At 45.0% G+C, this 26,898-nt stretch overlaps 1 protein-coding gene across 1 annotated transcript in view; it reads left to right on the forward strand.

Moving 5' to 3' along the window:
• The first annotated feature begins 20,345 nt into the window (after positions 1-20,345).
• The window catches only part of LOC109896962 (large neutral amino acids transporter small subunit 2), a 32,128-nt gene continuing 25,575 nt past the window's right edge, over positions 20,346-26,898 (forward strand). The window contains exons 1-2 of the mRNA XM_020491437.2: positions 20,346-21,011; positions 21,105-21,457. Of these exons, the coding sequence (XP_020347026.1) occupies positions 21,316-21,457 (142 nt within the window). The 5' untranslated portion in view covers positions 20,346-21,011; positions 21,105-21,315. The remainder of the gene's footprint in view (positions 21,012-21,104; positions 21,458-26,898) is intronic.

Genomic DNA, 26,898 nt, shown 5'->3' on the forward strand with positions numbered 1-26,898 from the left:
CTGTAGGCCGTCTCGTCGTTGTTGGTAATCAAGCCTACCACTGTTGTGTCGTCCGCAAACTTGATGATTGAGTTGGAGGCGTGCGTGGCCACGCAGTCGTGGGTGAACAGGGAGTACAGGAGAGGGCTCAGAACACACCCTTGTGGGGCCCCAGTGTTGAGGATCAGCGGGGAGGAGATGTTGTTGCCTACCCTCACCACCTGGGGGCGGCCCGTCAGGAAGTCCAGTACCCAGTTGCACAGGGCGGGGTCGAGACCCAGGGTCTCGAGCTTGATGACGAGCTTGGAGGGTACTATGGTGTTGAATGCCGAGCTGTAGTCGATGAACAGCATTCTCACATAGGTATTCCTCTTGTCCAGATGGGTTAGGGCAGTGTGCAGTGTGGTTGAGATTGCATCGTCTGTGGACCTATTTGGGCGGTAAGCAAATTGGAGTGGGTCTAGGGTGTCAGGTAGGGTGGAGGTGATATGGTCCTTGACTAGTCTCTCAAAGCACTTCATGATGACGGATGTGAGTGCTACGGGGCGGTAGTCGTTTAGCTCAGTTACCTTAGCTTTCTTGGGAACAGGAACAATGGTGGCCCTCTTGAAGCATGTGGGAACAGCAGACTGGTATAGGGATTGATTGAATATGTCCGTAAACACACCGGCCAGCTGGTCTGCGCATGCTCTGAGGGCGCGGCTGGGGATGCCGTCTGGGCCTGCAGCCTTGCGAGGGTTAACACGTTTAAATGTCTTACTCACCTCGGCTGCAGTGAAGGAGACACCGCATGTTTTCGTTGCAGGCCGTGTCAGTGGCACTGTATTGTCCTCAAAGCGGGCAAAAAAGTTATTTAGTCTGCCTGGGAGCAAGACATCCTGGTCCGTGACTGGGCTGGATTTCTTCCTGTAGTCCGTGATTGACTGTAGACCCTGCCACATGCCTCTTGTGTCTGAGCCGTTGAATTGAGATTATACTTTGTCTCTGTACTGGCGCTTAGCTTGTTTGATAGTCTTGCGGAGGGAATAGCTGCACTGTTTGTATTCGGTCATGTTACCAGACACCTTGCCCTGATTAAAAGCAGTGGTTCGCGCTTTCAGTTTCACACGAATGCTGCCATCAATCCACGGTTTCTGGTTAGGGAATGTTTTAATCGTTGCTATGGGAACGACATCTTCAACGCACGTTCTAATGAACTCGCACACCGAATCAGCGTATTCGTCAATATTGTTATCTGACGCAATATGAAACATCTCCCAGTCCACGTGATGGAAGCAGTCTAGGAGTGTGGAGTCAGCTTGGTCGGACCAGCGTTGGACAGACCTCAGCGTGGGAGCCTCTTGTTTTAGTTTCTGTCTGTAGGCAGGGATCAACAAAATGGAGTCGTGGTCAGCTTTTCCGAAAGGGGGGCGGGGCAGGGCCTTATATGCGTTGCGGAAGTTAGAGTAACAATGATCCAAGGTCTTTCCACCCCTGGTTGCGCAATCGATATGCTGATAAAATTTAGGGAGTCTTGTTTTCAGATTAGCCTTGTTAAAATCCCCAGCTACAATGAATGCAGCCTCCGGATAAATCGTTTCCAGTTTGCAGAGAGTTAAATAAAGTTCGTTCAGAGCCATCGATGTGTCTGCTTGGGGGGGGATATATACGGCTGTGATTATAATCGAAGAGAATTCTCTTGGTAGATAATGCGGTCTACATTTGATTGTGAGGAATTCTAAATCAGGTGAACAGAAGGATTTGAGTTCCTGTATGTTTCTTTCATCACACCATGTCACGTTGGCCATAAGGCATACGCCCCCGCCCCTCTTCTTACCAGAAAGATGTTTGTTTCTGTCGGCGCGATGCGTGGAGAAACCCGTTGGCTGCACCGCCTCGGATAGCGTCTCTCCAGTGAGCCATGTTTCCGTGAAGCAAAGAACGTTACAGTCTCTGATGTCCCTCTGGAATGCTACCCTTGCTCGGATTTCATCAACCTTGTTGTCAAGAGACTGGACATTGGCAAGAAGAATGCTAGGGAGTGGTGCACGGTGTGCCCGTCTCCGGAGTCTGACCAGAAGACCGCCTCGTTTCCCTCTTTTTCGGAGTCGTTTTTTTGGGTCGCTGCATAGGATCCACTCCGTTGTCCTGTTTGTAAGGCAGAACACAGGATCCGCGTCGCGAAAAACATATTCTTGGTCGTACTGATGGTGAGTTGACGCTGATCTTATATTCAGTAGTTCTTCTCGACTGTATGTAATGAAACCTAAGATGACCTGGGGTACTAATGTAAGAAATAACACGTAAAAAAAAAAAAACACTGCATAGTTTCCTAGGAACGCGAAGCGAGGCGGCCATCTCTGTCGGCGCCGGAAGTCAACTGTAGTCAATATAGTGTAACTGTGTGTGATAACAAGCGCCAGGAGATTTTCCCTGCTAGGTCACATGATGAGGAAACACTCCTGGCCCATGTGATGATTACTTCCACAGCAGTACTTATGCTATACACAGTGAGTGTGACTCTCCCACCCACCCATTCCTCCTCCTCACCCCAGCCCCAGCACTCTGCCTATTGCATCATAGCAGTTCCAGGTGGAAATACCAAGTGGAACAACTATCATTCACTTTTACAATGGGCCCATCCATTTTATCACCTCAATCAGCCCACAGATTGACCAGATGATACACATTCCAATCATAATGGATGGTGGATGTTACTGCAAGTAGTAAAACACACTTGTCTTAACAATAAACAGCTTTCTTTTCTTATTTCCTTTTTATTGTAGGTAGGTACAGGGAATGGCTTCAAATGCGATGAGATGAGATGGACAAAATCGTCTTGCTCCTTTTCCACAAATATAGCCCTGATATACAGCCATTGGAGCATTACGGTTGGGTCTGGTAGGGACGGTTGTGATTGTTGTAGAACTAACTAATCTAATGGCCTGTTAGGTGAGGTTCGGTTGACTACTTGGCATTCTCAGTGGCACCACAGCCATTACCTTTGTGTTTGCATGTTATTGTTCCAATTTTCCAGCCACTGAGCAGCAAACGAACTGAAAAGCCACGGTTACACATTAACCCTCCATATCTGGAGAATATCCCCGCCTTTTACCTGGTGTTTCATCACCCATAGAGGCGTGTGTGTGTGTGTGTGTGTGTGTGTGTGTGTGTGTGTGTGTGTGTGTGTGTGTGTGTGTGTGTGTGTGTGTGTGTGTGTGTGTGTGTGTGTGCGTGCGTGCGTGCATGCGTGCGCGCATTTGCGTGTGCGTGCGTGCGTGTGCGCGCGCGTGCGTGCGAAGCATACTGTTTTATGTTATCACTGTGATAAAAGCAGAGGAACCGCTGAGTCAGGACAGGCCTTTGGAGTTCACACTCAGGACACAGAGCACAGCACTGCCGCTCACAGTAAAAAGAGAAGCACAGCCACACAAATGTAGATGTTTCAACAAATTATTAAGTGGTTCCACAGCCTTATTTTTATTCAACTTTTCAGTCCAAGTGTTAACTGAACCACAAACAAATGTGGCTCCAAACATAGCTCCAACTTGAGAAAACTTTGGCAAGAATGCAGTCAGTTTAACACACAGTGCTTTCAAAACCTCTTGAGGCTAGGGGGCAGTATTTTGATGTTTGGATGAAAAATATGCCCAAAGTAAACTGCCCAATTATCAGAACCAGAAGCTAGAATATGCATATAATTGGCAGATTAGGATAGAAAACACTCTAAAATTTCCAAAACTGTCAAAATATTGTCTGTGAGTGTGAGGAAAATCCATCCAGGAAGTGCTGTTTTTCTGAAACCTCTCTTTTCCATTGCAAGCCTATCCTCCATTTAAAGGGATATCAACCAGATTCCTTTCCCTGTGGCTTCCACAAGGTGTGAACAGTCTTTAGACATAGTTTCAGGCTTTTATTCTGAGCGAGAATGATCACATCGTGTCAGTGGATAGCCAGATGTCCTCAGATTTGTGCATGCGTGTGCCACTGGAGCGAGACCTTTTCTTTCTCTCTTCTATTGAAAAGGCTACCGTCCGGTTGAAATATAATCAATTATTTATTGTAAAAACAACCTGAGGATTGATTATAAAAAACGTTTGACATGTTTCTACGAACTTTACGGATACGGATATATATTTCATCTGCCCGTCGTGACCGCACGAGCCTTTGGATTACTAAACAAAACGCACCAACCAATTGGAGATTTTTGGATATGAAGAGAATCTTTATTGAACAAAACAAACATTTATTGTGTAACTGGAGTCTTGTGAGTGCAAACATCCGAAGATCATCAAAGGTAAGCGATTAATTTTATTGCTTTTCTGACTTTCATGACCAATCTACTTTGCTGCTAGCTGTTTGTAATGTTTTGTCTGCTGAGAGCTGTCCTCACATAATCGCATGGTTTGCTTTCACCGTAAAGCCTTTTTGAAATCTGACACGCCAGGTGGATTAACAACAAGCTAAGCTGTGTTTTGGTATATTGCACTTGTGACTTCATGAAAATTTAATATTTTTAGTGATTTAATTTGAATTTGGCGTTCTGCAATTCACCGGATGTTGACGAAAATGATCCCGCTAAAGGGATCTGTGCGCCAAGAGTTTTTAACATAGTGTTTTCAATTTACATATTTGACCCACATGCTTACTTAGTGCATGTTCATTTAGACTGTCATTATTACTCAAACATGTCCTCACCTGGGACTTGAACTCACAACCTCTTAATTCACAGAATTCCAATCTTCCTGCTATGCCACCATGTCTGTGTCAATTAAAATGTCATTTGACTATTCTTTCATCATTTATTTGATTTACTTATTTAGCCAATTTGAGGTTTTTCTGTATAGTTGTCTAATGTTGGTGGGGCAAATTTCTCTGTTTTAATGTTACTCCTTAATCACTATGATCAATTAAATAGTTTTTCTTGAGTGTACTTTTAATAGAGCTGAGATTTACTTTGAATTGCAAAGTGCATCAAAACAGGTGAAATCAGTTATTGGTGGCAAAGCAGAAAGATTGGCATGCTGTGATCCAAGAGTTCAAATCCCAGGTAAGGATATGTTGAATAATAATTACTGTACACTCTTAGAAAAAAAGGTTCTCAGGCTGTCCCCATAGGAGAACCATTTTTGTTTCCAGGTAGAAGGATTCTACCTGAAACCAAAAGGGATTTGTCAAATGGTTATTCTATGGGTGTAACGAATGTCGTCGGGAGAAGGAGAAGAGGACCAAGGTGCAGCGTGGTAAGTAATTGTGTTTAATAAATATGAACACTTGAACAAAGAACAAACAGTTCTGCAAGGTACAAAACAGAAAACAACTAACCACAAACACAGGTGGGAACAGGCTACCTAAGTATGGTTCTCAATCAGAGACAACGATTGACAGCTGCCTCTGATTGGGAACCATACCAGGCCAAACGCGTAGAAATACAACACACAGAACAAAACGTAGAAATGAAAAACATAGAATGCCCACCCCAACTCACGCCTTGACCAAACCAAAATAGAGACATAAAAAAGGAACTAAGGTCAGGACGTGACAATGGGGTCGGCCTAAGAATCCTTTTTGGTTCTAGATAGCTCTTTTTTTTCTAAGAGTGTATAAATGAATATACACAATGTAACGTGTATGTCAAAGTTTGTCAAATATGTAAGTCGGGAAAAAAACATGTTAAAGCACTGTGTGTAACTAGTTCCACAGCCTTTTTTTTTAGATAAGATGCCCAATTAATAATTTCTAGTTGAATTAACATATGACACAATTTGAGCTCACACATCCTTTTAGGCTGACAGAATTCAAGTGTTTTCTCATGTTAGAGCTAAGTTTGGGACGACTAAAAACATTAAGTTCAGGTAACACTTTGACAGAAAAGTTGAGTATTAAAAGCCTGTGGAACCAGTTACTTAATAATATTTATATATTTATATAATATTTAGATTTGTTTTACAGTGCTCCTTTATCCTTACTCTACATTATTATTTTACTGCTTCATCTGCTTCTTCTTATTATTATTATTTTACATTCCTTTCTGCTTCCTCTTCTTCTTCTTCTTATTTTACATTCCTTTCTGCTTCCTCTTCTTCTTCTTATTTTACATTCCTTTCTGCTTCCTCTTCTTCTTCTTCTTCTTCTTCTTCTTATTTTACATTCCTTTCTGCTTCCTTTTCTTCTTCTTCTATGCTCCTTTTTGCTTCTAGCCTCATTTCTTCCCCTCTACACTTCTTTATGGTTCTCCTTCTACACTCTTTCTTCACCTCTAGCTCCCTCCCTGTAATCTTTTTGTCTTAGATATTTTGTGGTTTTCATTTTTCCTTTTTGCACGGATCCCCCTTCCCGCCTATCATTCTTCTCTCTATGCATTTCTCATCTGCCAATTATTTCGGCCCTCTGTCTCTCCCTCTCCTCCGTCTCTTGTGTGTTAGCAGGCATTGTCTTTCCTTATCTCGTTGCCCTAATGGTCCAGTGGAAAGATCATCAAGCCGTACACACACACACACACACACACACACACACACACACACACGTGCGCACACACTCACGTACAACACACACAAACACACACACACACCTGTGCGCACACACTCACACACAACACACACAAACACACACACTCACGTACAACACACACAACTGTGTGCACACACTCACACACAACACACACACACACACATACACACACACATGTATACACACACATACTGTAGGAGCCTGTCTCTACCTCAGGTCTGTTATGTGAGCCAACAACCAACTGTGCAAACAGAAAGATCCTTCTTAACCTATTCACTGCTCTGTCTCAATGATCAAAACAGGAAAACACTTTGACTACTCTTTAGTCTACACTAGGGTACATTAGTGCACAAACATATGATACTCAAGACTACTAGATTAGATAAGGACAGTACACTTGTAAATTTGTAAACAGAACCCAAACAATGGATTATTAAAAAACACTTTGTGACAACTGCTGATGTGAAAATGCCTTTATAAATACTTTTTATCAATTGATTGATCTTTGATTAAGTGCTAATCACCCGTTTCCCAAAGCATCTTATTTCTAAATCACTAATCACTTGTTGCCATTCATTTCAACCACTTATCAAAGTCATGTGCTACTCAAAGCAAAGACTGTTCCCGTCAGATGCATTTAATCAATCATGGCATTTCAACAACAAAAAAACCTGATCAAGTGTTATCAGGTTTTATCAAAGGATGCTATTATTCAAAAGAGAAACAATGTACAATGTTATCATTGGCAGACCCTCTCATCCAGAGCACGTTACTGTAAGTGCATTAAAATAAGGAAATATACTGTATTGATCAATTACTGACTGTCGTACCTGATTTTAGAGCAACAAAAGGAGATTCTGTCACGTTCTGACCTTTGTTCTTTTGTTATGTCTTTGTTTAGTATGGTCAGGGTGTGAGTTGGGTGGGTTGTCTATGTTCCTTTTTCTATGATTTGGGATTTCTGTGTTTGGCCTGGTATGGTTCTCAATCAGAGGCAGCTGTCAATCGTTGTCCCTGATTGAGAACCATACTTAGGTATCCTGGTTTCACTTTTGAGATGTGGGTGATTATTTTCCTGTGTCTGTGTTTGTACCATATGGGACTGTTTCGTTTGTTTCGTTCTTTCATTTTGTTATTTTGTATTTTGTAGTGTTCAGTTTAATAAACTAAAATGGACACTTATCACGCTGCACATTGGTCCGATCTCTCCTACTCCTCCGCGTCAGAAGAAGAGGACGAGCGTTACAGAATCACCCACCACCAAAGGACCAAGCAGCATGGTAACGGGCAGCAGCAGCGATCTCAGGACTCCTGGACATGGGAGGAGATTCTGGACGGCAAGGGACCATGGGCACAGGCTGGAGAGTATCGCCGCCCCAAGGCAGAGCTGGAGGCATGAGGAGGCAGCACGGCAGCGCGGTTGGAAGCCCGAGGCAGCCCCCAAAAATTATTGGGGGGGGGCACACGGGGAGTGTGGCGAAGTCAGGTAGGAGACCTGCACCAACTCCCCATGCTTACCGTGGAGAGAGAGGCACCGCGCCTCGTATCGGCAGGGCTAGAGTGGGCATCGAGCCAGGTGCCATGAAGCTGGCTCAGCGCATCTGGTCTCCAGTGAGTCTCCTCGGGCCGGGGTACATGGCACCAGCCCTACGCATGGTGTCCCCAGTTCGCCAGCACAGCCCAGTGCGGGCTATTCCACCTCACCAGCACAGCCCAGTGTGGGCTATTCCACCTCGCCACACTGGCCTGGCTACGGGGAGCATTCAGCCAGGTAGGGTTGGGCAGGCTCGGTGCTCGAGACCTCCAGTGCGCATTCACGGTCTGGTCTATCCGGTGCCACCTCCACGCACCAGCCCTCCGGTGGCAGCCCCTCGCACCAGGCTGTTTCTCCGTCTCCTCCCTACAGGTGCTCCCGCCTGTCCAGTGCTGCCAGAGTCTTCCTCCTGCCTAGCGCTGTCAGAGTCTCCCGTCTGTCCTGAGCTGCCAGAGTCTCCCGTCTGTCCTGAGCTGCCAGAGTCGCCCTTCTGTCCTGAGCTGCCAGAGTCGCCCGTTTTTCCTGAGCTCCTGGGGTGGCAGTGTAGCCTAGTGGTTAGAGTATTGGACTAGTAACTGAAAGGTTGCAAGTTCAAATCCCCCAGCTGACAAGGTACAAAATCTGTTGTTCTGCCCTTGAACAGGCAGGTAACCCACTGTTCCTAGGCCGTCATTGAAAATAAGAATTTGTTCTTAACTGACTTGCCTAGTAAAATAAAGGTACAATTTTAAAAAAGCTGCCAGAGTCGCCCGTCTGTCCTGAGCTGCCAGAGTCGCCCGTCTGTCCTGAGCTGCCAGAGTCGCCCGTCTGTCCTGAGCTGCCAGAGTCGCCCGTCTGTCCTGAGCTGCCAGAGTCGCCCGTCTGTCCTGAGCTGCCAGAGTCGCCCGTCTGTCCTGAGCTGCCAGAGTCACCCTTCTGTCCTGAGCTGCCAGAGTCACCCTTCTGTCCTGAGCTGCCAGAGTCGCCCGTCTGTCCTGAGCTGCCAGAGCCGCCCTTCATTCCGGAGCTGCTGGAGTCTCCCGCCTGTCTGGTGCTGCTGGAATCTCCCGTCCATTTGGGACCCATTGCTAGGGTCCCCAGTCCGAGGTCGGCGGCGAGGGTAGCCCGCTTTAAAGAGGCCACGGAGGTGGTTAAGGAGGCGGAGAAAGACTATGGTGGAGTGGGGTCGTCCCGCGCCAGAGCTGCCACCGCAGACAGTCACCCACCCAGACTCTACCCTATAGGTTCAGGTTTTGCGGCCGGAGTTCGCACCTTTGGGGGGGGGATACTGTCACATTCTGACCTTAGTTATTTTGGTATATCTTTGTTTAGTATGGTCAGGGCGTGAGTTAGGTGGGTTGTCTATGTTCCTTTTTCTATGATTTGGGATTTCTGTGTTTGGCCTGGTATGATTCTCAATCAGAGGCAGCTGTCAATCGTTGTCCCTGATTGAGAACCATACTTAGGTAGCCTGTTTGCACCATACGGGACTGTTTCGTTTGTTTCATTCTTTCACTTAGTTATTTTGTATTTTGTAGTGTTCAGTTTAATAAACTAAAATGGACACTTACCACGCTGCACATTGGTCCGATCTCTCCTACTCCTCATCAGAAGAAGAGGATGAGCGTTACAGATTCTAGTAATTTCTTATGAATCTTAAGCATAGTGTACGGAGCGCCGGCTCATTCCATCCCCTGGATGCTGCTACTGTCTGGAAGGTGAGCGCGTACTTGGCAGCGGTCTGGTCATCCTGCCATAGTTGGAATAGGTGCTCACCGCCCTCTCTGCCCTCCAGTGGATGATCGAAGATACCTCTGAACAGAGCCATGAACCCCTCATCCCAAGCCAGCTCCTCCTCTCCTCTTTCCCAGACAGCCGTAGCCCACTCCAACACCCGCCTAGTCAGCAGAGAAATAACCGTGGCAACCTTGGACCTCTTGGTCTTGGTCACTTAATGGACTGTTAGGCCTGGGAAAAAAATTATTGCTGTTTTGTTTGAATGTTTCCCTGCTGTCCCAATTAGATTTTTAATCTCTATGAATATATTATCCTGTATAGTGGAAAATTTTACTGTGGATATAGATACTTTTGTACCTGTTTCCTTCAGCATCTTCACAAGGTAACCGGAATGTCATTTTAATCCATAGAGACGTGAAGGAGAAGCTCGTCGGATGTTGATCTCTTCTCGGCTGCTCCCATCTGGTGCGCAAATTTGAGGGAGCACTAGAGTAGGAAGCCACGGCATTTAGATGGAGTTCCGTCATATTTATCTGGTAGGGACAAACAGACATCATTTGTTGAAGATGTTAAAAAATGTATGTTGGTATGATTTGTATTAATTGAGAAATGTGACTAAACTGAAATTATATTACCAAAACAAGATAAATGACATAAAAACTTTGGAACACCTTAAATTTATATTATGGGATGAAAACCCAATTCATCTACGTCGTTTAAAGTTGATGAGTCATTGATGAGTCATGAAGTTGATGAGTCATTCATTCCGAAACCTTTTGATATAGACAATCATTCCTATGACTATTTCACCTGGTAAATTGGGAAAACCGAGAAGTGAAATGACATCATATGTGTGTAATGAAGATCTAATAATGAAAGTTTGTGTGGAAGAGGTGGAAAAACAGTTGTTAACCATCAATAATGATAAGCCACCAGGTATAGACAACCTAGATGGGAAACGGTATTGCCACCCGCATTTGCCATGTCTTGAACCAAAGCCTGTGTGTCCACAGGCGTGGAAGGACGCTAAAGTAATTCCACAGCCTAAAAATAGAAAAGGATTTCGATTTCAGTGTTGCCTTTCGATGTTATTGATCATAATTTGTTATTGACAAAACAAGTTGAATAAGTTGAGGTCCTGGGAGGAACATTGGATGGTCAGTTATCATGGTCCAGTCGTACTGACAAAGTTGTTGTGAAGATGGGGAGAGGTATGTCTGTTATTTAAAAATAAAAAAAAGGTTATTTGTTTGACACAAAGATCAACTGCATTAGTTGTTCAGTCTTTGATCTTGATACCTGTCCAGTAATGTGTTCAGGTGCAGAAAATACATACCTAAGCTGCAACTGTTGTGCACTTGAGTGAGGACCCAAAAGCGATTTAACAAAAACAGAGTCCTTTAATGTAAAAACACAGGGAAGACAGATCCTCTTCAGATGTAGAAAAATGGCAAAATAGACAACCCTCAGAGAGGGCGACAAATGAAACAGAAAGTCCTTCTGATATTTACAAAAGAGTCCCCTTCTTAGCAGCAGAGGAGAATAGCTGGGTTGCGGCGACAGACTGCTGGTCTCTCTGGGTAGGCGCGGGTCGTAGCGGACAGAGGTACCTGATCACACGTAGCATCAGAAGAACAGGCAGATTCCAACAGGATGGGACAAGGGTGAAGCAAACAAGACGATAGTTTGGTTCTGGCATGAGAAACTCAAACGAGAATCTGACAAAGAAAGAAGCAGGAACAGAGAGAGAAATAGAGACCTAATCAGAGGGAAAAAGGGAACAGGTGGGAAAAGGGTGAACGAGGTAGTTAGAGGAGATGAGGAACAGCTGGAGGAGGAGAGAAAGAGAAGGTAGCCTAATACGACCAGCAGAGGGAGACAGAGTGAAGAGAAAGAACAGGAACAAGACATAATATGACAAGACATGACAGTACCCCCCCACTCACCGAGCGCCTCCTGGCGCACTCGAGGAGGAAACCTGGCGGCAACGGAGGAAATCATCGATCAGCGAACGGTCCAGCACGTCCCGAGAGGGAACCCAACTCCTTTCCTCAGGACCGTACCCCTCCCAATCTACTAGGTACTGATGACCACGGCCCCGAGGACGCATGTCCAAAATCTTATGGACCCTGTAGATAGGTGCGCCCTCGACAAGGATGGGGGGGGGGAGACGAGCGGGGGCACGAAGAACGGGCTTAACACAGGAGACATGGAAGACCGGGTGGACGCGACGAAGATATCGCGGGAGAAGAAGTCGCACTGCGACAGGATTAATGATCTGAGAAATACGGAACGGACCAATGAACCGCGGGGTCAACTTGCGAGAAGCTGTCTTAAGGGGAAGGTTTTGAGTGGAGAGCCGTACTCTCTGACCGCGACAATATCTAGGACTCTTAGTTCTACGCTTATTAGCGGCTCTCACAGTCTGCGCCCTATAACGGCAAAGTGCAGACCTGACCCTCTTCCAAGTGTGCTCACAACGTTGGACAAAAGCCTGAGCGGAGGGGACGCAGGACTCGGCGAGCTGAGACGAGAACAGCGGAGGCTGGTACCCGAGGCTACTCTGAAAAGGAGATAGACCGGTCGCAGACGAAGGAAGCGAGTTGTGGGCGTATTCTGCCCAGGGGAGCTGTTCTGACCAAGACGCAGGGTTACGAAAAGAAAGACTGCGTAAGATGCGACCAATAGTCTGATTGGCCCGTTCTGCTTGACCGTTAGACTGAGGGTGAAAGCCGGAAGAGAGACTGACGGAAGCTCCAATCAAACGGCAAAACTCCCTCCAAAATTGAGACGTGAATTGCGGACCCCTGTCCGAAACGACGTCTGACGGAAGGCCATGAATTCTGAAAACATTCTCGATGATGATTTGTGCCGTTTCTTTAGCAGAAGGGAGCTTAGCGAGGGGAATAAAATGAGCCGCCTTAGAGAACCTATCGACAACCGTAAGAATAACAGTCTTCCCCGCTGACGAAGGCAGTCCGGTGATAAAATCTAAGGCGATGTGAGACCACGGTCGAGAGGGAATGGGAAGCGGTCTGAGATGGCCGGCAGGAGGGGAGTTACCGGACTTAGTCTGCGCGCAGACCGAACAAGCAGCCACGAAACGACGCGTGTCACGCTCCCGAGTGGGCCACCAAAAACGCTGGCGAATGGAAGCAAGCGTACCCCGAACGCCGGGGTGGCCGGCTAACTTGGCAGAGTGAGCCCACTGAAGAACGGCCAGACGAGTAGGAACGGGAACGAAAAGAAGGTTCCTAGGACAAGCGCGCGGCGACGGAGTGTGAGTGAGTGCTTGCTTTACCTGCCTCTCAATTCCCCAGACAGTCAACCCGACAACACGCCCCTCAGGGAGAATCCCCTCGGGGTCGGTGGAGACTACTGAAGAGACGAGATAAAGCATCAGGCTTGATGTTCTTAGAGCCCGGACGATAAGAAATTACGAACTCGAAACGAGCGAAAAACAGCGCCCAACGAGCCTGACGCGCATTAAGTCGGCAGAACGGATGTACTCAAGGTTCCTATGGTCAGTCCAAACGACAAAAGGAACGGTCGCCCCCTCCAACCACTGTCGCCATTCGCCTAGGGCTAAGCGGATGGCGAGCAGTTCGCGGTTTCCCACATCATAGTTACGTTCCGACGGCGACAGGCGATGAGAAAAATACGCGCAAGGGTGGACCTTGTCGTCAGAGAGGGAGCGCTGAGAAAGAATGGCTCCCACGCCCACCTCTGACGCGTCAACCTCGACAACGAACTGTCTAGAGACGTCAGGTGTAACAAGGATAGGTGCGGATGTAAAGCGATTCTTGAGAAGATCAAAAGCTCCCTGGGCGGAATCGGACCACTTAAAGCACGTCTTGACAGAAGTAAGGGCTGTGAGGGGAGCTGCCACCTGACCGAAATTACGGATGAAACGACGATAGAAATTCGCGAAGCCGAGAAAGCGCTGCAGCTCGACGCGTGACTTAGGAACGGGCCAATCAATGACAGCTTGGACCTTAGCGGGATCCATCTTAATGCCTTCAGCGGAAATAACAGAACCGAGAAATGTGACGGAGGAGGCATGAAAAGTGCACTTCTCAGCCTTCACATAAAGACAATTCTCTAAAAGGCGCTGGAGGACACGTCGAACGTGCTGAACATGAATCTGGAGTGACGGTGAAAAAATCAGGATATTGTCAAGGTAGACGAAAACAAAGATGTTCAGCATGTCTCTCAGGACGTCATTTACTAATGCCTGAAAGACAGCTGGAGCGTTTGCGAGGCCGAAAGGAAGAACCCGGTATTCAAAGTGCCCTAACGGAGTGTTAAACGCCGTTTTCCACTCGTCCCCCTCCCTGACGCGCACGAGATGGTAAGCGTTACGAAGGTCCAACTTAGTGAAAAACCTGGCTCCCTGCAGGATCTCGAAGGCTGAAGACATAAGAGGAAGCGGATAACGATTCTTAACTGTTATGTCATTCAGCCCTCGATAATCTATGCAGGGGCGCAGGGACCCGTCCTTCTTCTTAACAAAAAAAAACCCCGCTCCGGCGGGAGAGGAGGAGGGGACTATGGTACCGGCGTCGAGAGCTACAGACAAATAATCTTCGAGAGCCTTACGTTCGGGAGCCGACAGAGAGTATAGTCTACCCCGGGGGGGGGGGGGTGGTTCCTGGAAGGAGATCAATACTACAATCATACGACCGGTGCGGAGGAAGAGAGGTGGCCCTGGACCGACTGAACACCGTGCGCAGATCGTGATATTCCTCCGGCACCCTCGTCAAATCACCAGGCTCCTCCTGTGAAGAAGAGACAGAGGAAACAGGAGGGATAGCAGACATTAAACATTTCACATGACAAGAGACGTTCCAGGAGAGGATAGAATTACTAGACCAATTAATAGAAGGATTATGACAAACTAGCCAGGGATGACCCAAAACAACAGGTGTAAAAGGTGAACGAAAAATGTAAAAATAAATGGTTTCGCTATGATTACCAGAGACAGTGAGGGTTAAAGGTAGCGTTTCACGCTGAATCCCGGGGAGAGGACTCCCATCCAGAGCAAACAAGGCCGTGGGCTCCTTTAACTGTCTGAGAGGAATGTCATGTTCCCGAGCCCAGGTCTCGTCCATAAAGCAGCCCTCCGCCCCAGAGTCTATCAAGGCGCTGCAGGAAGCTGACGAACCGGTCCAGCGTAGATGGGCCGACAAGGTAGTGCAGGATCTTGAAGGAGAGACCAGAGTAGTAGCGCTCACCAGTAGCCCTCCTCTTACTGATGAGCTCTGGCTTTTACTGGACATGAAGTGACAAAATGACCAGCGGAACCGCAATAGAGACAGAGGCGGTTGGTGATTCTCCGTTCTCTCTCCTTAGTCGAGATGCGGATACCCCCCAGCTGCATAGGCTCAGCACCCGAGCCGGCGGAGGAAGATGGTAGTGATGCGGAGAGGGGGGCAACGGAGAACGCGAGCTCCTTTCCCCGAGCTCGGTGACGAAGATCAACCCGTCGCTCTATGCGAATAGCGAGTTCAATCAAGGAATCCACGCTGGAGGGAACCTCCCGGGAGAGAATCTCATCCTTAACCTCAGCGCGGAGACCCTCCAGAAAACGAGCGAGCAAAGCTGGCTCGTTCCAGTCACTGGAGGCAGCAAGAGTGCGAAACTCAATAGAGTAATCTGTTATGGATCGATTACCTTGACATAGGGAAGCCAGGACCCTGGAAGCTTCCTCCCCAAAAACAGAACGATCAAAAACCCGTATCATCTCCTCCTTAAAGTCCTGATACTGGTTAGTACACTCAGCCCTCACCTCCCAGATAGCCGTGCCCCACTCACGAGCCCGTCCAGTAAGGAGAGATATGACGTAGGCGATACGAGCTGTGCTCCTGGAGTAAGTGTTGGGCTGTAGAGAAAACACAATATCACACTGGGTGAGGAACGAGCGGCATTCAGTGGCCTCCCCAGAGTAACACGGCGGGTTATTGATTCTGGGCTCCGGAGATTCGGAAGCCCTGGAAGTGGCCGGTGGATCGAGGCGGAGATGGTGAACCTGTCTTGTGAGGTCGGAGACTTGGGCGGTCAGGGTCTCAACGGCATGTCGAGCAACAGACAATTCCTGCTCGTGTCTGCCTAGCATCGCTCCCTGGATCTCGACGGCTGAGTGGAAAGGATCCGAAATCGCTGGGTCCATTCTTGGTCAGATTCTTCTGTTGTGCACTTGAGTGAGGACCCAAAAGCGATTTAACAAAAACAGAGTCCTTTAATGTAAAAACACAGGGAAGACATAGATCCTCTTCAGATGTAGAAAAATTGCAAAATAGACAACCCTCAGAGAGGGCGACAAATGAAACAGAAAGTCCTTCTGATATTTACAAAAGAGTCCCCTTCTTAGCAGCAGAGGAGAATAGCTGGGTTGCGGCGACAGACTGCTGGTCTCTCTGGGTAGGCGCGGGTCGTAGCGGACAGAGGTACCTGATCACACGTAGCATCAGAAGAACAGGCAGATTCCAACAGGATGGGACAAGGGTGAAGCAAACAAGACGATAGTTTGGTTCTGGCATGAGAAACTCAAACGAGAATCTGACAAAGAAAGAAGCAGGAACAGAGAGAGAAATAGAGACCTAATCAGAGGGAAAAAGGGAACAGGTGGGAAAAGGGTGAACGAGGTAGTTAGAGGAGATGAGGAACAGCTGGAGGAGGAGAGAAAGAGAAGGTAGCCTAATACGACCAGCAGAGGGAGACAGAGTGAAGAGAAAGAACAGGAACAAGACATAATATGACAAGACATGACAGCAACTGGCTCAAAACCAAGCAGCACGCCTTGCACTTAACTGCACACACAGAACTGGCATCAACAACATGCATCATAGTCTTTCCTGGCTGAGGGTTGAGGAGAAATGGACTACTTCTCTTCTAGTATTTTTAAGAAACATTTGTCTGTTGAAAATGCCTAACCACTTGTCTAATCTATTTGCATACACTTCAAACAGACATACATACTCCACCAGCCATACCACTATGTGTTTCTTCACGGTAACCAATAAAGAAAACAGATTTGGAATGCTCTGCCACCAGAGGTTACTCAGGCAACAAAAACAGATAAGAAACTATTGTATCACCAACGCCTCTCCTCTTTCTAAAGATCTACTTTAACTGTACTGTACATAAGAATATGAAGATGTATATGAATCGTGTGTAAATAGTATTTTTGTTGTCTCTTGGTGTCTTTGCTACATATCTATTATTAACATTTTTATTTTGAATTGAATGTAATATCTTATGTAGTTCTTGTCTATTACAGTTCTGTACTTTGTCATGTATTTGTACATTTTATGTGGACCCCCGGAAGTGTATCTGCTGCATGTGCGGTAGCTAATGGGGATCCTAATAAACGAAACATGTCATGCTAATTTAAACAAGCAAAGTAGGTTTAGCTCCTCACCCTCGCATACAGTGTTGGAACAAACTGAAACATCCGAATCACATTTAATCCTTTCATCATTAGAGCTCTAAGCACTCAGAACAAAGAACAAGTTGCATAACCTGGACGAATGATTTCTTAAAATAGCCTTCAGCGAGGTTGCGTCCCAAAATGGCACCCTATTCCTTGTGTGCCCTGGTCAAAAGTAGTGCACTATATAGGGAATAGGGTGCCATTTGGCATGCCTGCTCTCTGTTGAGAGGGACAGACGAGAAGTATCACCTACACTTAAAAAAAATGCTCAGTTAAAAACAATGTGGGTTATTGGGTAACCCAGCGCTGGGTAAATATTGGACAGATCACACGCTGAGTTATTTTGACCCAGCCAGTTGGGTTGTTTGGATTAACCAAACATGGGTTAATTTAACCATCAATTGGGCCTTTATTCACTTTCATACTGGGTTGATCCAGCAGCTGGGTATTATTAAATATAATCCACAGGTTATTTTCAAGATGCTTGGCTTATTAGGACTGTGGCTTTCAGATAGTTATTTTTGGCCACTCGTGAGAGTTAATGTCATTGCTGCTCATGTTAAGATTGTACATTGCAATGTTCCATTTTCCATGAATATTTTTGCACGTTACATGTTTTAATATAAAATTCATAACATTATTATTTACATATTGTAACAAAGTGGGATATGCATAGGCTCTTGAGGAATCCATACACTTGTGTAAGCCTCATTAAAGCCTCATTCAACCTTAACATGTGATGACAAATCAACTGAACAGATGAACCGGAATGACATTTACTCATCAATGACCCAGGATGAACAACTCAACCTTGCTATATTTTAAGAAAACAACCCAACTAAGTGACCCAATGTCTGCAACTCAGCAGTTGGGTCTTCCAAACAACCCAGCATTTTTTAGTGTAGTAGGTCTTATTTACAGTGACCGCACACTGACACACACACACACTGACACACTCACACACACATAAACACACACACACATACGCACCCCTTGACTTATTCCAGATTTTGTTGTGTTCCAGCCTGAATTCAAAATGGAAAAAAATTCAAAATTTTCTCACCCATCTACACACAATATCCCATAATGAAAAAGTGAAGACATGTTTTAAAAAACATTTATTGAAAATGAAATACAGAAATATCTTATTTACATAATTATTCACACCCCTGAGTGAATACTTGGTAGCAGCACCTTTAACAGCGATTACAGCAGTGAATCTGTCTGGGTATGTCTCTACAAGCTTTCCACACCTGAATTGTGCAACATTTGCCCATTATTATTTTCTAATTTCTTCGAGCTCTGTCAAATTGGTTGTTGATTATTGCTAGACAACCACTGACATATATTTTCAAGCAGATGTAAGTCACCATTGTAGCTCGGCCACTCAGGAACATTCACTGTCTTCTGGGTAAGCAACTCCAGTGGCCTTGCTTTTTTAGGTTATTGTCCTACTGAAAGGTGAATTAATCTGCCAGTGTCTGGGATTTTGCCTGTGCTTAGCTCCATTCAGTTTCTTTTTGATCCTGAAAAACTCCCAAGTCCTTAACAATTACAAGCATATCCATAACATGATGCAGCCACCACTATGCTTGAAAATATGGAGAGTGGTACTCAGTCATGTGTTGTATTGGATTTGCCCCAAACATAACATTTGTATTCAGGACAAAAAGTTAATTGCTTTGACACATTTTTTTGCAGAGCTTCTTTAGTGCCTTGTTGCAAACAGGATGCATGTTTTAAAATAGTTGTATTTCGGTACAGGCTTCCTTCTTTTCCCTCTATCAATTAGGTTAGTATTGTGGAGTAACTACAATGTTGCTGATCCATCCTCAGTTTTCTCCTATCACAGCCATTTAACTCTGCAACTGTTTTAAAGACACCATTGGCCTCATGGTGAAATGCCTGAGCGGTTTTGTTCTTCTCCGGCAACTGAGTAAGGAAGGACGCTTTTATCGTTGTAGTGACTCGGTGTATTGATACACCATCCAAAGGGTATTACGGGGTATTGTGTGTAGATGGGTGAGAGAAAACATATAACACAATATGGAATCGTTTAAAAAAAACACTTTTTTTCAGAATCTCTCACCATCTCTTACTCAATTTTAGACATACAGTACACACATCCGACCTGGGTTAACTATAGGTTTAACTATGCTTTATGGAAAAGTAACTATTTTACCCGGGGAACAAATAGCTACTTTGGAGGTGACTACAACTATACAGATCCCCAAAAATGATTACTTTTTAAAACTATTTGAATACAGATCTCAGAAAGTAACTACTTTTCAAAACTATTTGAATACAGATCTCAGAAAGTAACTACATGTTCCTGCGGACATGCAAACTAACATGATTTTTCACCTTGGCTGTAGTTGATTCAAGAAGGCAGTTTTGGAATATTTTGTTTCTTTTTGACACTTAATATCCATATTTTGGTACTGTTTGCATTCTCAGTAACAATAATATTTTTTTTATCCCAGGCCCCGTCCCCGCAGGAGGCCTTTTGCCTTTTGGTAGGCAACTGACTTGCCTAGTTAAATAAGAAAAAGGTTAAATTACAAAAATCATAAATAAAAAACATTAAACTGTTATTGTGTCTGTAATAAAACTGTAAATACTTGTTTCTGTCATCAGCTGTAGCCGATGGTAGCCCAATATATAAACTATATTCGACAACCTCAAGGAGTTGAACAGTTTTTTTTTTTTTTTATAAACTGAAAAAGACAACTATTTTCTGCTCAGGTCTGATAGACAAACACACACACACACCGCGTATAATCAAGGATACAAAGAGCAGCACGTCAGCAAATCCAAAGATACCTGCTGGAAACACAAGAATTGCATTCTGCGTGTGCATGGTGTGTTGTGTGTCTGCGTGTGCATGGTGTGTGTAGTCTGTGTGTGCAATGACAAGGTCATAGTGGAATTTCATCACCCTGAAGTCAGAAAAATTCACTCCACAAGAGGTGCAAGTGAACATGCTACACTTAGACTTAGGTTGCACCTTGACGAAGACCTATGAGTGAGAGGGAGAGACAGTGTAGTACTACGTTTGCTGTGTGTTTTGGGGGGGGGGGGGGGTATGGTGGTGTACTGTACGGAGCAGAGGTGGGTCGAGGAACAGCTGATTGCTTGAATATGGGGGAGGAGGGTTTGGGTATATGGAACAGGCTGAACTGAAGGAAGAAAACAAGCTCAGGAAATAGTGGTGGCGAGAAGAGGAGCGGGCTAGTGCGGTAAAGGGGCGGTCCTACTGTACTCAAATGAAGGGATATGTATATGTACCCAATATCTTGCTCACTGCTGAGTCAAACCGAAGCATCAAGGATCCAGCTCGTGTCTGAAGACCAGAAAGGACATTTTTATTGAGGGTCGATTTTGGGATAAGAAGACACAGCCGTGTGGTTTTCAACCAGTTTTGTTTGTGAGTTAAAAAAAAAGGATGCTTTAGTCGGGTCTCTCGAGCTCTCGCCTGGAAACAAGGAAGCAGTGAACGCTATTGTTTTGTGACAGGAGGTTTCTTTCGCAGTATGTCACTGGAACACGCAATTCTTGTTCACTAAATGTACTATTGAATACGTGTAACTTGTTTGCGTAGACATGTTTAATAAGACGTCAAACAGTGAAAATATAGCACAATGAAATCACAAATGTGCTAGTCGAGATAGAAAGCTATCTCATCTAATGTTTTGTTGTGGTTGCCCGCAGCGCAAACTAGGCATATGTGTTTTTATTTGACAAAATTCGTTAGTGCGCAAGCAGCGCACGAGTGCAACATTATAACAACAAATACATTGGTATTCTGGACAACAGAAACATGATGATGATACAGAGCTAAAAACAAAGTTTACATAAAGTGTAAGTGCACTGACTTTTTGTATATATAAATTAACCATTTGTGTAGTGCGGTGCCCATAACATCTGAAATCTCCATTCGATTTTTTTTTAAAGGTTGAATTGCCAAACCAGTATACAGCAACAAGTCAAAATAACTTGTATCCGATCATCTTCGGCAACTTTGGGTGAGGTGTGTTGTGCTGTCTTACCAAAGCGCAAATTGAGCCCCTGTTTCCAAGCGCTCTTTAGCTGTCAACTGAGAGCGACCACAGGTACAGCTGCAGCAGCAAGTGTCAACGAGGACTGAACAACTCTTATCAACAAAATGACGGACGGACCAAGGCAACGAGGATGTTCAGCGGCGTCTGGCGGGGATGCTGGCCCCGAGTCCGGGAAAGAGTCCGGAGAAGGAGGGGTGGCTCTGAAGAAAGAGATCGGTCTTGTGAGCGCGTGCGGAATTATTGTTGGTAAGTAAAAAAAAATAAAAATGGGTATAGATAATGTCCTAATTTTGATGTATATTTGCAAAGGTTTGATTGTGTGGGAATTATGAATAGGCCTAGTAGAAAATGTAACTGACCACTGCTGCTCAGGTTTGCTGAGAGTTGGTTTGCAGTCGGATTTATATAAAGACTAGAACAAGGTTTGGGTTATTAAGTAGCATAAGGTCACCTACTCTATTACTAGTTATGGATCACTTTCAACTTATAATGTAGGTGTTTAAGCTTCTAATTAAGGCTAATTATCATTGATGCCTATTGCATCACTTCAGCAGTTGACAGTCATTCTTTATCTCTCTGTGAGGTGGTTTGAAAATCTCTTTGATCTTCAGCGCAAACCGAAACTGTCATGACATTATCCCCATCATTACTGTAAATGAAGATGACTGAACTGACCTTTTTTGTAAATGCAAGTTATTTACACCCACGTTACCAGTAGAATTGGAAACCCGATGTAACCAGCGAACTACTCTATGTATAATTTCTAAATCTGGACACTAAATCTGATCACCAGAGCTACAAAAGTATAAAGAGACCTTGACTTTTTTCCACATTTTGTTAGGTTACAGCCTTATTCTAAAATCTATTTAACATATTTTCCTCATCAATCTACACACACTACCCCATAATGACAACGTTTTTTTTTTTTGAAATCTTTGCTAATTTATTTAAAAAATAAAAAATAAAAAAACGGAAACATTACATTTACATACAGTACAGTCAACAGTTTGGACACACCTACTCATTCAAGGATTTTTCTTTATTTACAATTTACTACATTGTAGAATACTAGTGAAGACATCAACACTATGAAATAACACATATGGAATCATGTAGTAACCAAAAAAGTGTTAAACAATTCAAAATGAATCTTCAAAGTAGGTACCCTTTCTCCTTGATGGCAGCTTTGTACACTCTTGGCATTCTCTCAACCAGCTTCACCTGGAATGCTTTTCCAACAGTCTTGAAGGAGTTCCCACATATGCTGAGCACTTGTTGGCTGCATTTCCTTCACTCTGGGGTCCAACTCATCCCAAACCATCTCAATTGGTTTGAGGTCAGGTGATTCTGGAGGCCAGGTCATCTGATGCAGCACTCTATCACTCTCCTTCTTGGTCAAATAGCCCTTACACAGCCAGGAGGTGTGTTGGTTCATTGTCCTGTTGAAAATCACATGATAGTCCCACTAAGTGCAAACAAGATGTGATGGTGTATCGCTGCAGAATGCTGTGGTAGCCATGCTGGTTAAGTATGCCTTGAATTCAAAATAAATCACGGACAGTGTCACCAGCAAAGCACCCCCACACCATCACACCTCCTCCTTCATGCTTCACGGTGGGAACCACACATGCAGAGATCATCCATTCACCTACTCTGCATCTCACAAAGACACGGCGGTTGGAACCAAAAATCTCAAATTTAGACTGTTCAGACCAAAGGACAGATTTCCACCTGTCTAATGTCCATTGCTCGTGTTTCTTGGCCCAAGCAAGTCTCTTCTTATTATTGGTGTCCTTTAGTAGTGGCTTCTTTTCAGCAATTCGACCATGTTTCACGCAGTCTCCTCTAAACAGTTGATGTTGAGATGTGTCTGTTACTTGAACTCCGTGAAGTATTTACTTCGGCTGCAATTTCTGAGGCTGGTAACTCTAATGAATTTATCCTCTGCAGCAGAGGTAACTCTGGGTCTTCCTTTCCGGTGGCTGTCCTCAGGAGAGACCGTTTCATCATAGAGCATAATGGGTTTTGCGACTGCACTTGAAGAAACTTTAAAAGTTCTTGACATTTTGACTGACCTTCATATCTTAAAGTAATGATGGACTGTCATTTCTCTTTGCTTAGTTGAGCTCTTCTTGCCAAAATATGGACATGGTCTTTTACCAAATAGGGCTATCTTCTGTATACCACCCCTACCTTGTCACAACACAACTGATTGGCTCAAACGCTTTAAGAAGGAAAGAAATTCCACAAATGAACTTATAACAAGGCACACCTGTTAATTTAAATGCATTCCAGGTGACTACCTCATGAAGGTTCAATTCTTGGGCCGACTCTTTTCTCTGTATATATGAATGATGCCGCTCTTGCTGCTGGCGATTCTCTGATCCACCTCTACGCAGACAACACCATTCTGTAGACATCTAGAATATGCGGACTATAAATATCTATAATATGTGAACTATAAATATCTAGGTGTCTGGTTAGACTGTAAACTCTCCTTCCAGACTCATATTAAGCATCTCCAATCCAAAATGTAATCTAGAATCGGCTTCCTATTCCGCAACAAAGCCTCCTTCACTCATGCCGCCAAACATACCCTCGTAAAACTGACTACCCTACCGATCCTTGACTTCGGCGATGTCATTTACAAAATAGCCCCCAACACTATACTCAGCAAACTGGATGTAATCTATCACAGTGCCATCCGTTTTATCACCAAGCCCCATATACTACCCACCACTGCGACCTCTATGCTCTCGTTGGCTGGCCCTCACTACATATCCGTTGCCAAACCCACTGGCTCCAGGTCATCCATAAGTCTTTGCTAGGTAAAGCTTCGCCTTATCTCAGCTCACTGGTCACCATAGCAACACCCACCTGTAGCAAGCGCTCCAGCAGGTATATTGCACTGGTCATCCCCAAAGCCAACACCTGCTTTGGCCGCCTCTCCTTCCAGTTCTCTGCTGCCAATGACTGGAACGAATTGCAAAAATCTCTGAAGCTGGAGTCTTATATCTTCCTCTCTAACTTTAAGCATCAGCTATCAGAGCAGCTTACCGATCACTGTACCTGTACACAGCCCATCCGTAAATAGCACACCCAACTTCCTCATCCCCATATTATTACTTACCCTTTTGCTCTTTTGCACCCCAGTATCTCTACTTGCACATCATTATCTGCACATATATCACTCCAGTATTAATGCTACATTTGAATCATTTTCGCCTCTATGGCCTATTTATTGCCTACCTCCCTACTCTTCTACATTTTTTACACACTGCACATAGATCTTTCTTTTTTTATTTTACTTTGTGTTATTGACTGTACGTTTGTTGATGTGTAACTCTGTGTTGTAGTTTTTGTAGCACTGCTTTGCTTTATCTTGGGCAGGTCGCAGCTGTAAATGAGAACTTGTTCTCAACTGGCTTACCTGGTTAAATAAAGGTGAAATAATTTAATTTTTAATTTTTATTTACACCATAGCAAAAGGTTTTGCAACATAATACAAAAAGGGACGTTTCTTATTGGATATGTTCAGACAGTGCCCCTCCCTGTTTTCTTCTGTACGTTTGTTGCCAAATGAAAATGACCCTGATCTCTCCTCCTATCTCACGTGAGAGGCCTTATCGTCAGATCACTGAACTCAAACTGCCATGTTCAAACTCTTCCCTTTGTTCTCTGTCTGCTTCGCTCAGTTTCCTCAAAGTGGGCTGAGGGAGTTCTTTATGAGTTTAAGGTACACCTATTTTCCTTCAAGTCCACCTCCACCCCCTTCTTCAGCCCCCCCCCCCCTGCCCCTCCCCTCCTCCACGCAAAGCTGGGATCAGAAGTGAACTTTTGCAGATTTGGTGGAACTAGAGAGGTTGGACAGTGTTGGACAGTGTCCAAGCAGTAGTTGGCCCCGATCCTAAACTCAACCATTAATGGGGAAAATGCAAAACTACCAACAAGCTCTCACTACAGAATTAGACGTTCATCCACGTTCTCCAAACGTAAAATTTGAAAGCGTTTTTTGTTGTTGTTCCTGCTGCTCTGTATTGTTCTATTTCTCCGAACATCAAATGTAGAAGTTAAGGGTAAAGTTAAGGCAGTCATTCCAAATGTTTAAAGCAAGGGTTAAGGTTTTGGATAGGGTCAAATAAAAATAAAGAACAGTGTCCACGACCGAACACGCAACCTTCTGATCCAGAGTCATGGGATGACGCGACGCCCGTCCACAACACCCTAGCAAAACCCAAGCCCACTTGATGGTGATAGTGCTCACTGTTGCCACTAGTGGCCGATTTCGAAGGCATTTCCTGAAGTCCTCATGGATAGACGTCCAACTTTGACACCAATCATCAGCGATCTCCCCGAAACTACACCGTAGTAGTACACTGCTGCTGACACTCTATGTATCATTACATTTCATGTGCAAAAGCCTGAGTAGGCACTACACTACACAGCACATTGTTCCTGAAAAGGGAATCAGAAAGCTGAAGTAGACAATGGTTGCGTCCCAAATGGGACCCTATTCCAAATAAAGTAGTGCACTATGTAGGGAATAGGGTGCATTTGGGATGCAGCCATTGTCCGAGTAAGTAAGCCTCGTCCATGACTTGAACGGCTTTGTCTGAGCTTTAGGCCTACTACCGTAGCTTCGTTTTAAGGCCAGTGATGTTTTGGCTATATTCTCCTGGAGATGACACACGTTGGGTTTGGCTCTTACCTGCTCTGGTGCTTCCAGAGATGATCCACCCTTTTCAAGACGTGTGCGGTTGCACACTCCCCGTCATAGATTTAACAATGGCGGAAACTACCTCCAGCCAACGTTTGCACCAATCCTACACTTTTAAATCCATCACGGGAGTGTGCAAGTGCCCACTTTGGAGAAGGGTGGACAATCGCAGCCCTGGCATCAGAGGTAGGACGAGAGGAGGGGAAGAGGGAAGAGGAGAGAGGAAAAACCACCCGTTCTGGAGCATTGTGTCAGAGTGTGTCAGGGATGTTTCTTTCTCGTACAGTTCACACAAAGGGGACCAGGGGGAAAGTGAGAACAGGAAGCAGGAAGTGGAAGCAGGTAGACAGAGAGAACAAGAAATGTGTGTGGGTGCGTATGTGTGTGAGGGAGTGTGTGTGTGCATTGTTGTGTTTCCAGTACAATTCACACAAAGGGGAAGCAGGGCGAAAGTGAGAATAGGAAACGTAAGTGTGTGTGCGCGTGTGTGAATCGTTGTGTGTGTGTGTGTGTGTAAGCGTGTATGCATGTGTGTTCCACTTCAGTCAGCACCCTTCACTCTCACACACAGACACACACACAGTCTGAATAAGGAAACTAGAAGCTCATCCCACAGATAAGGTGTACCATAGTTTAACCAGTCTAAACCAGTCTCTTTTACACTGCTCTCACCAGCTCACCAGTGACACTACAACCTAACCCAGTCTCCTCATTGTCTTATCATCGGTGTTACACACAAAGTTGCTGAACTGATGCATTATAAAGCTGACACAGTCACTGCTCATACAGCGGAGTACCAAAGACCACGGGAGTCAGCTATCTTGGAGCAGTCACTTGCTTTTGTCGAGGTTGAGATTTATCGTGCTTTTACCTTTCACCCACTAAGGTAACCTTGCTACGGAATAATACAGGAGAGGGGTTTAGGCTAGACACTGCACATGTGATATGTACATACAGTACCAGTCAAAAA

Source organism: Oncorhynchus kisutch, linkage group LG9 (genome assembly GCF_002021735.2).
Source record: "Oncorhynchus kisutch isolate 150728-3 linkage group LG9, Okis_V2, whole genome shotgun sequence".
Lineage (NCBI taxonomy): Eukaryota > Metazoa > Chordata > Actinopteri > Salmoniformes > Salmonidae > Oncorhynchus > Oncorhynchus kisutch.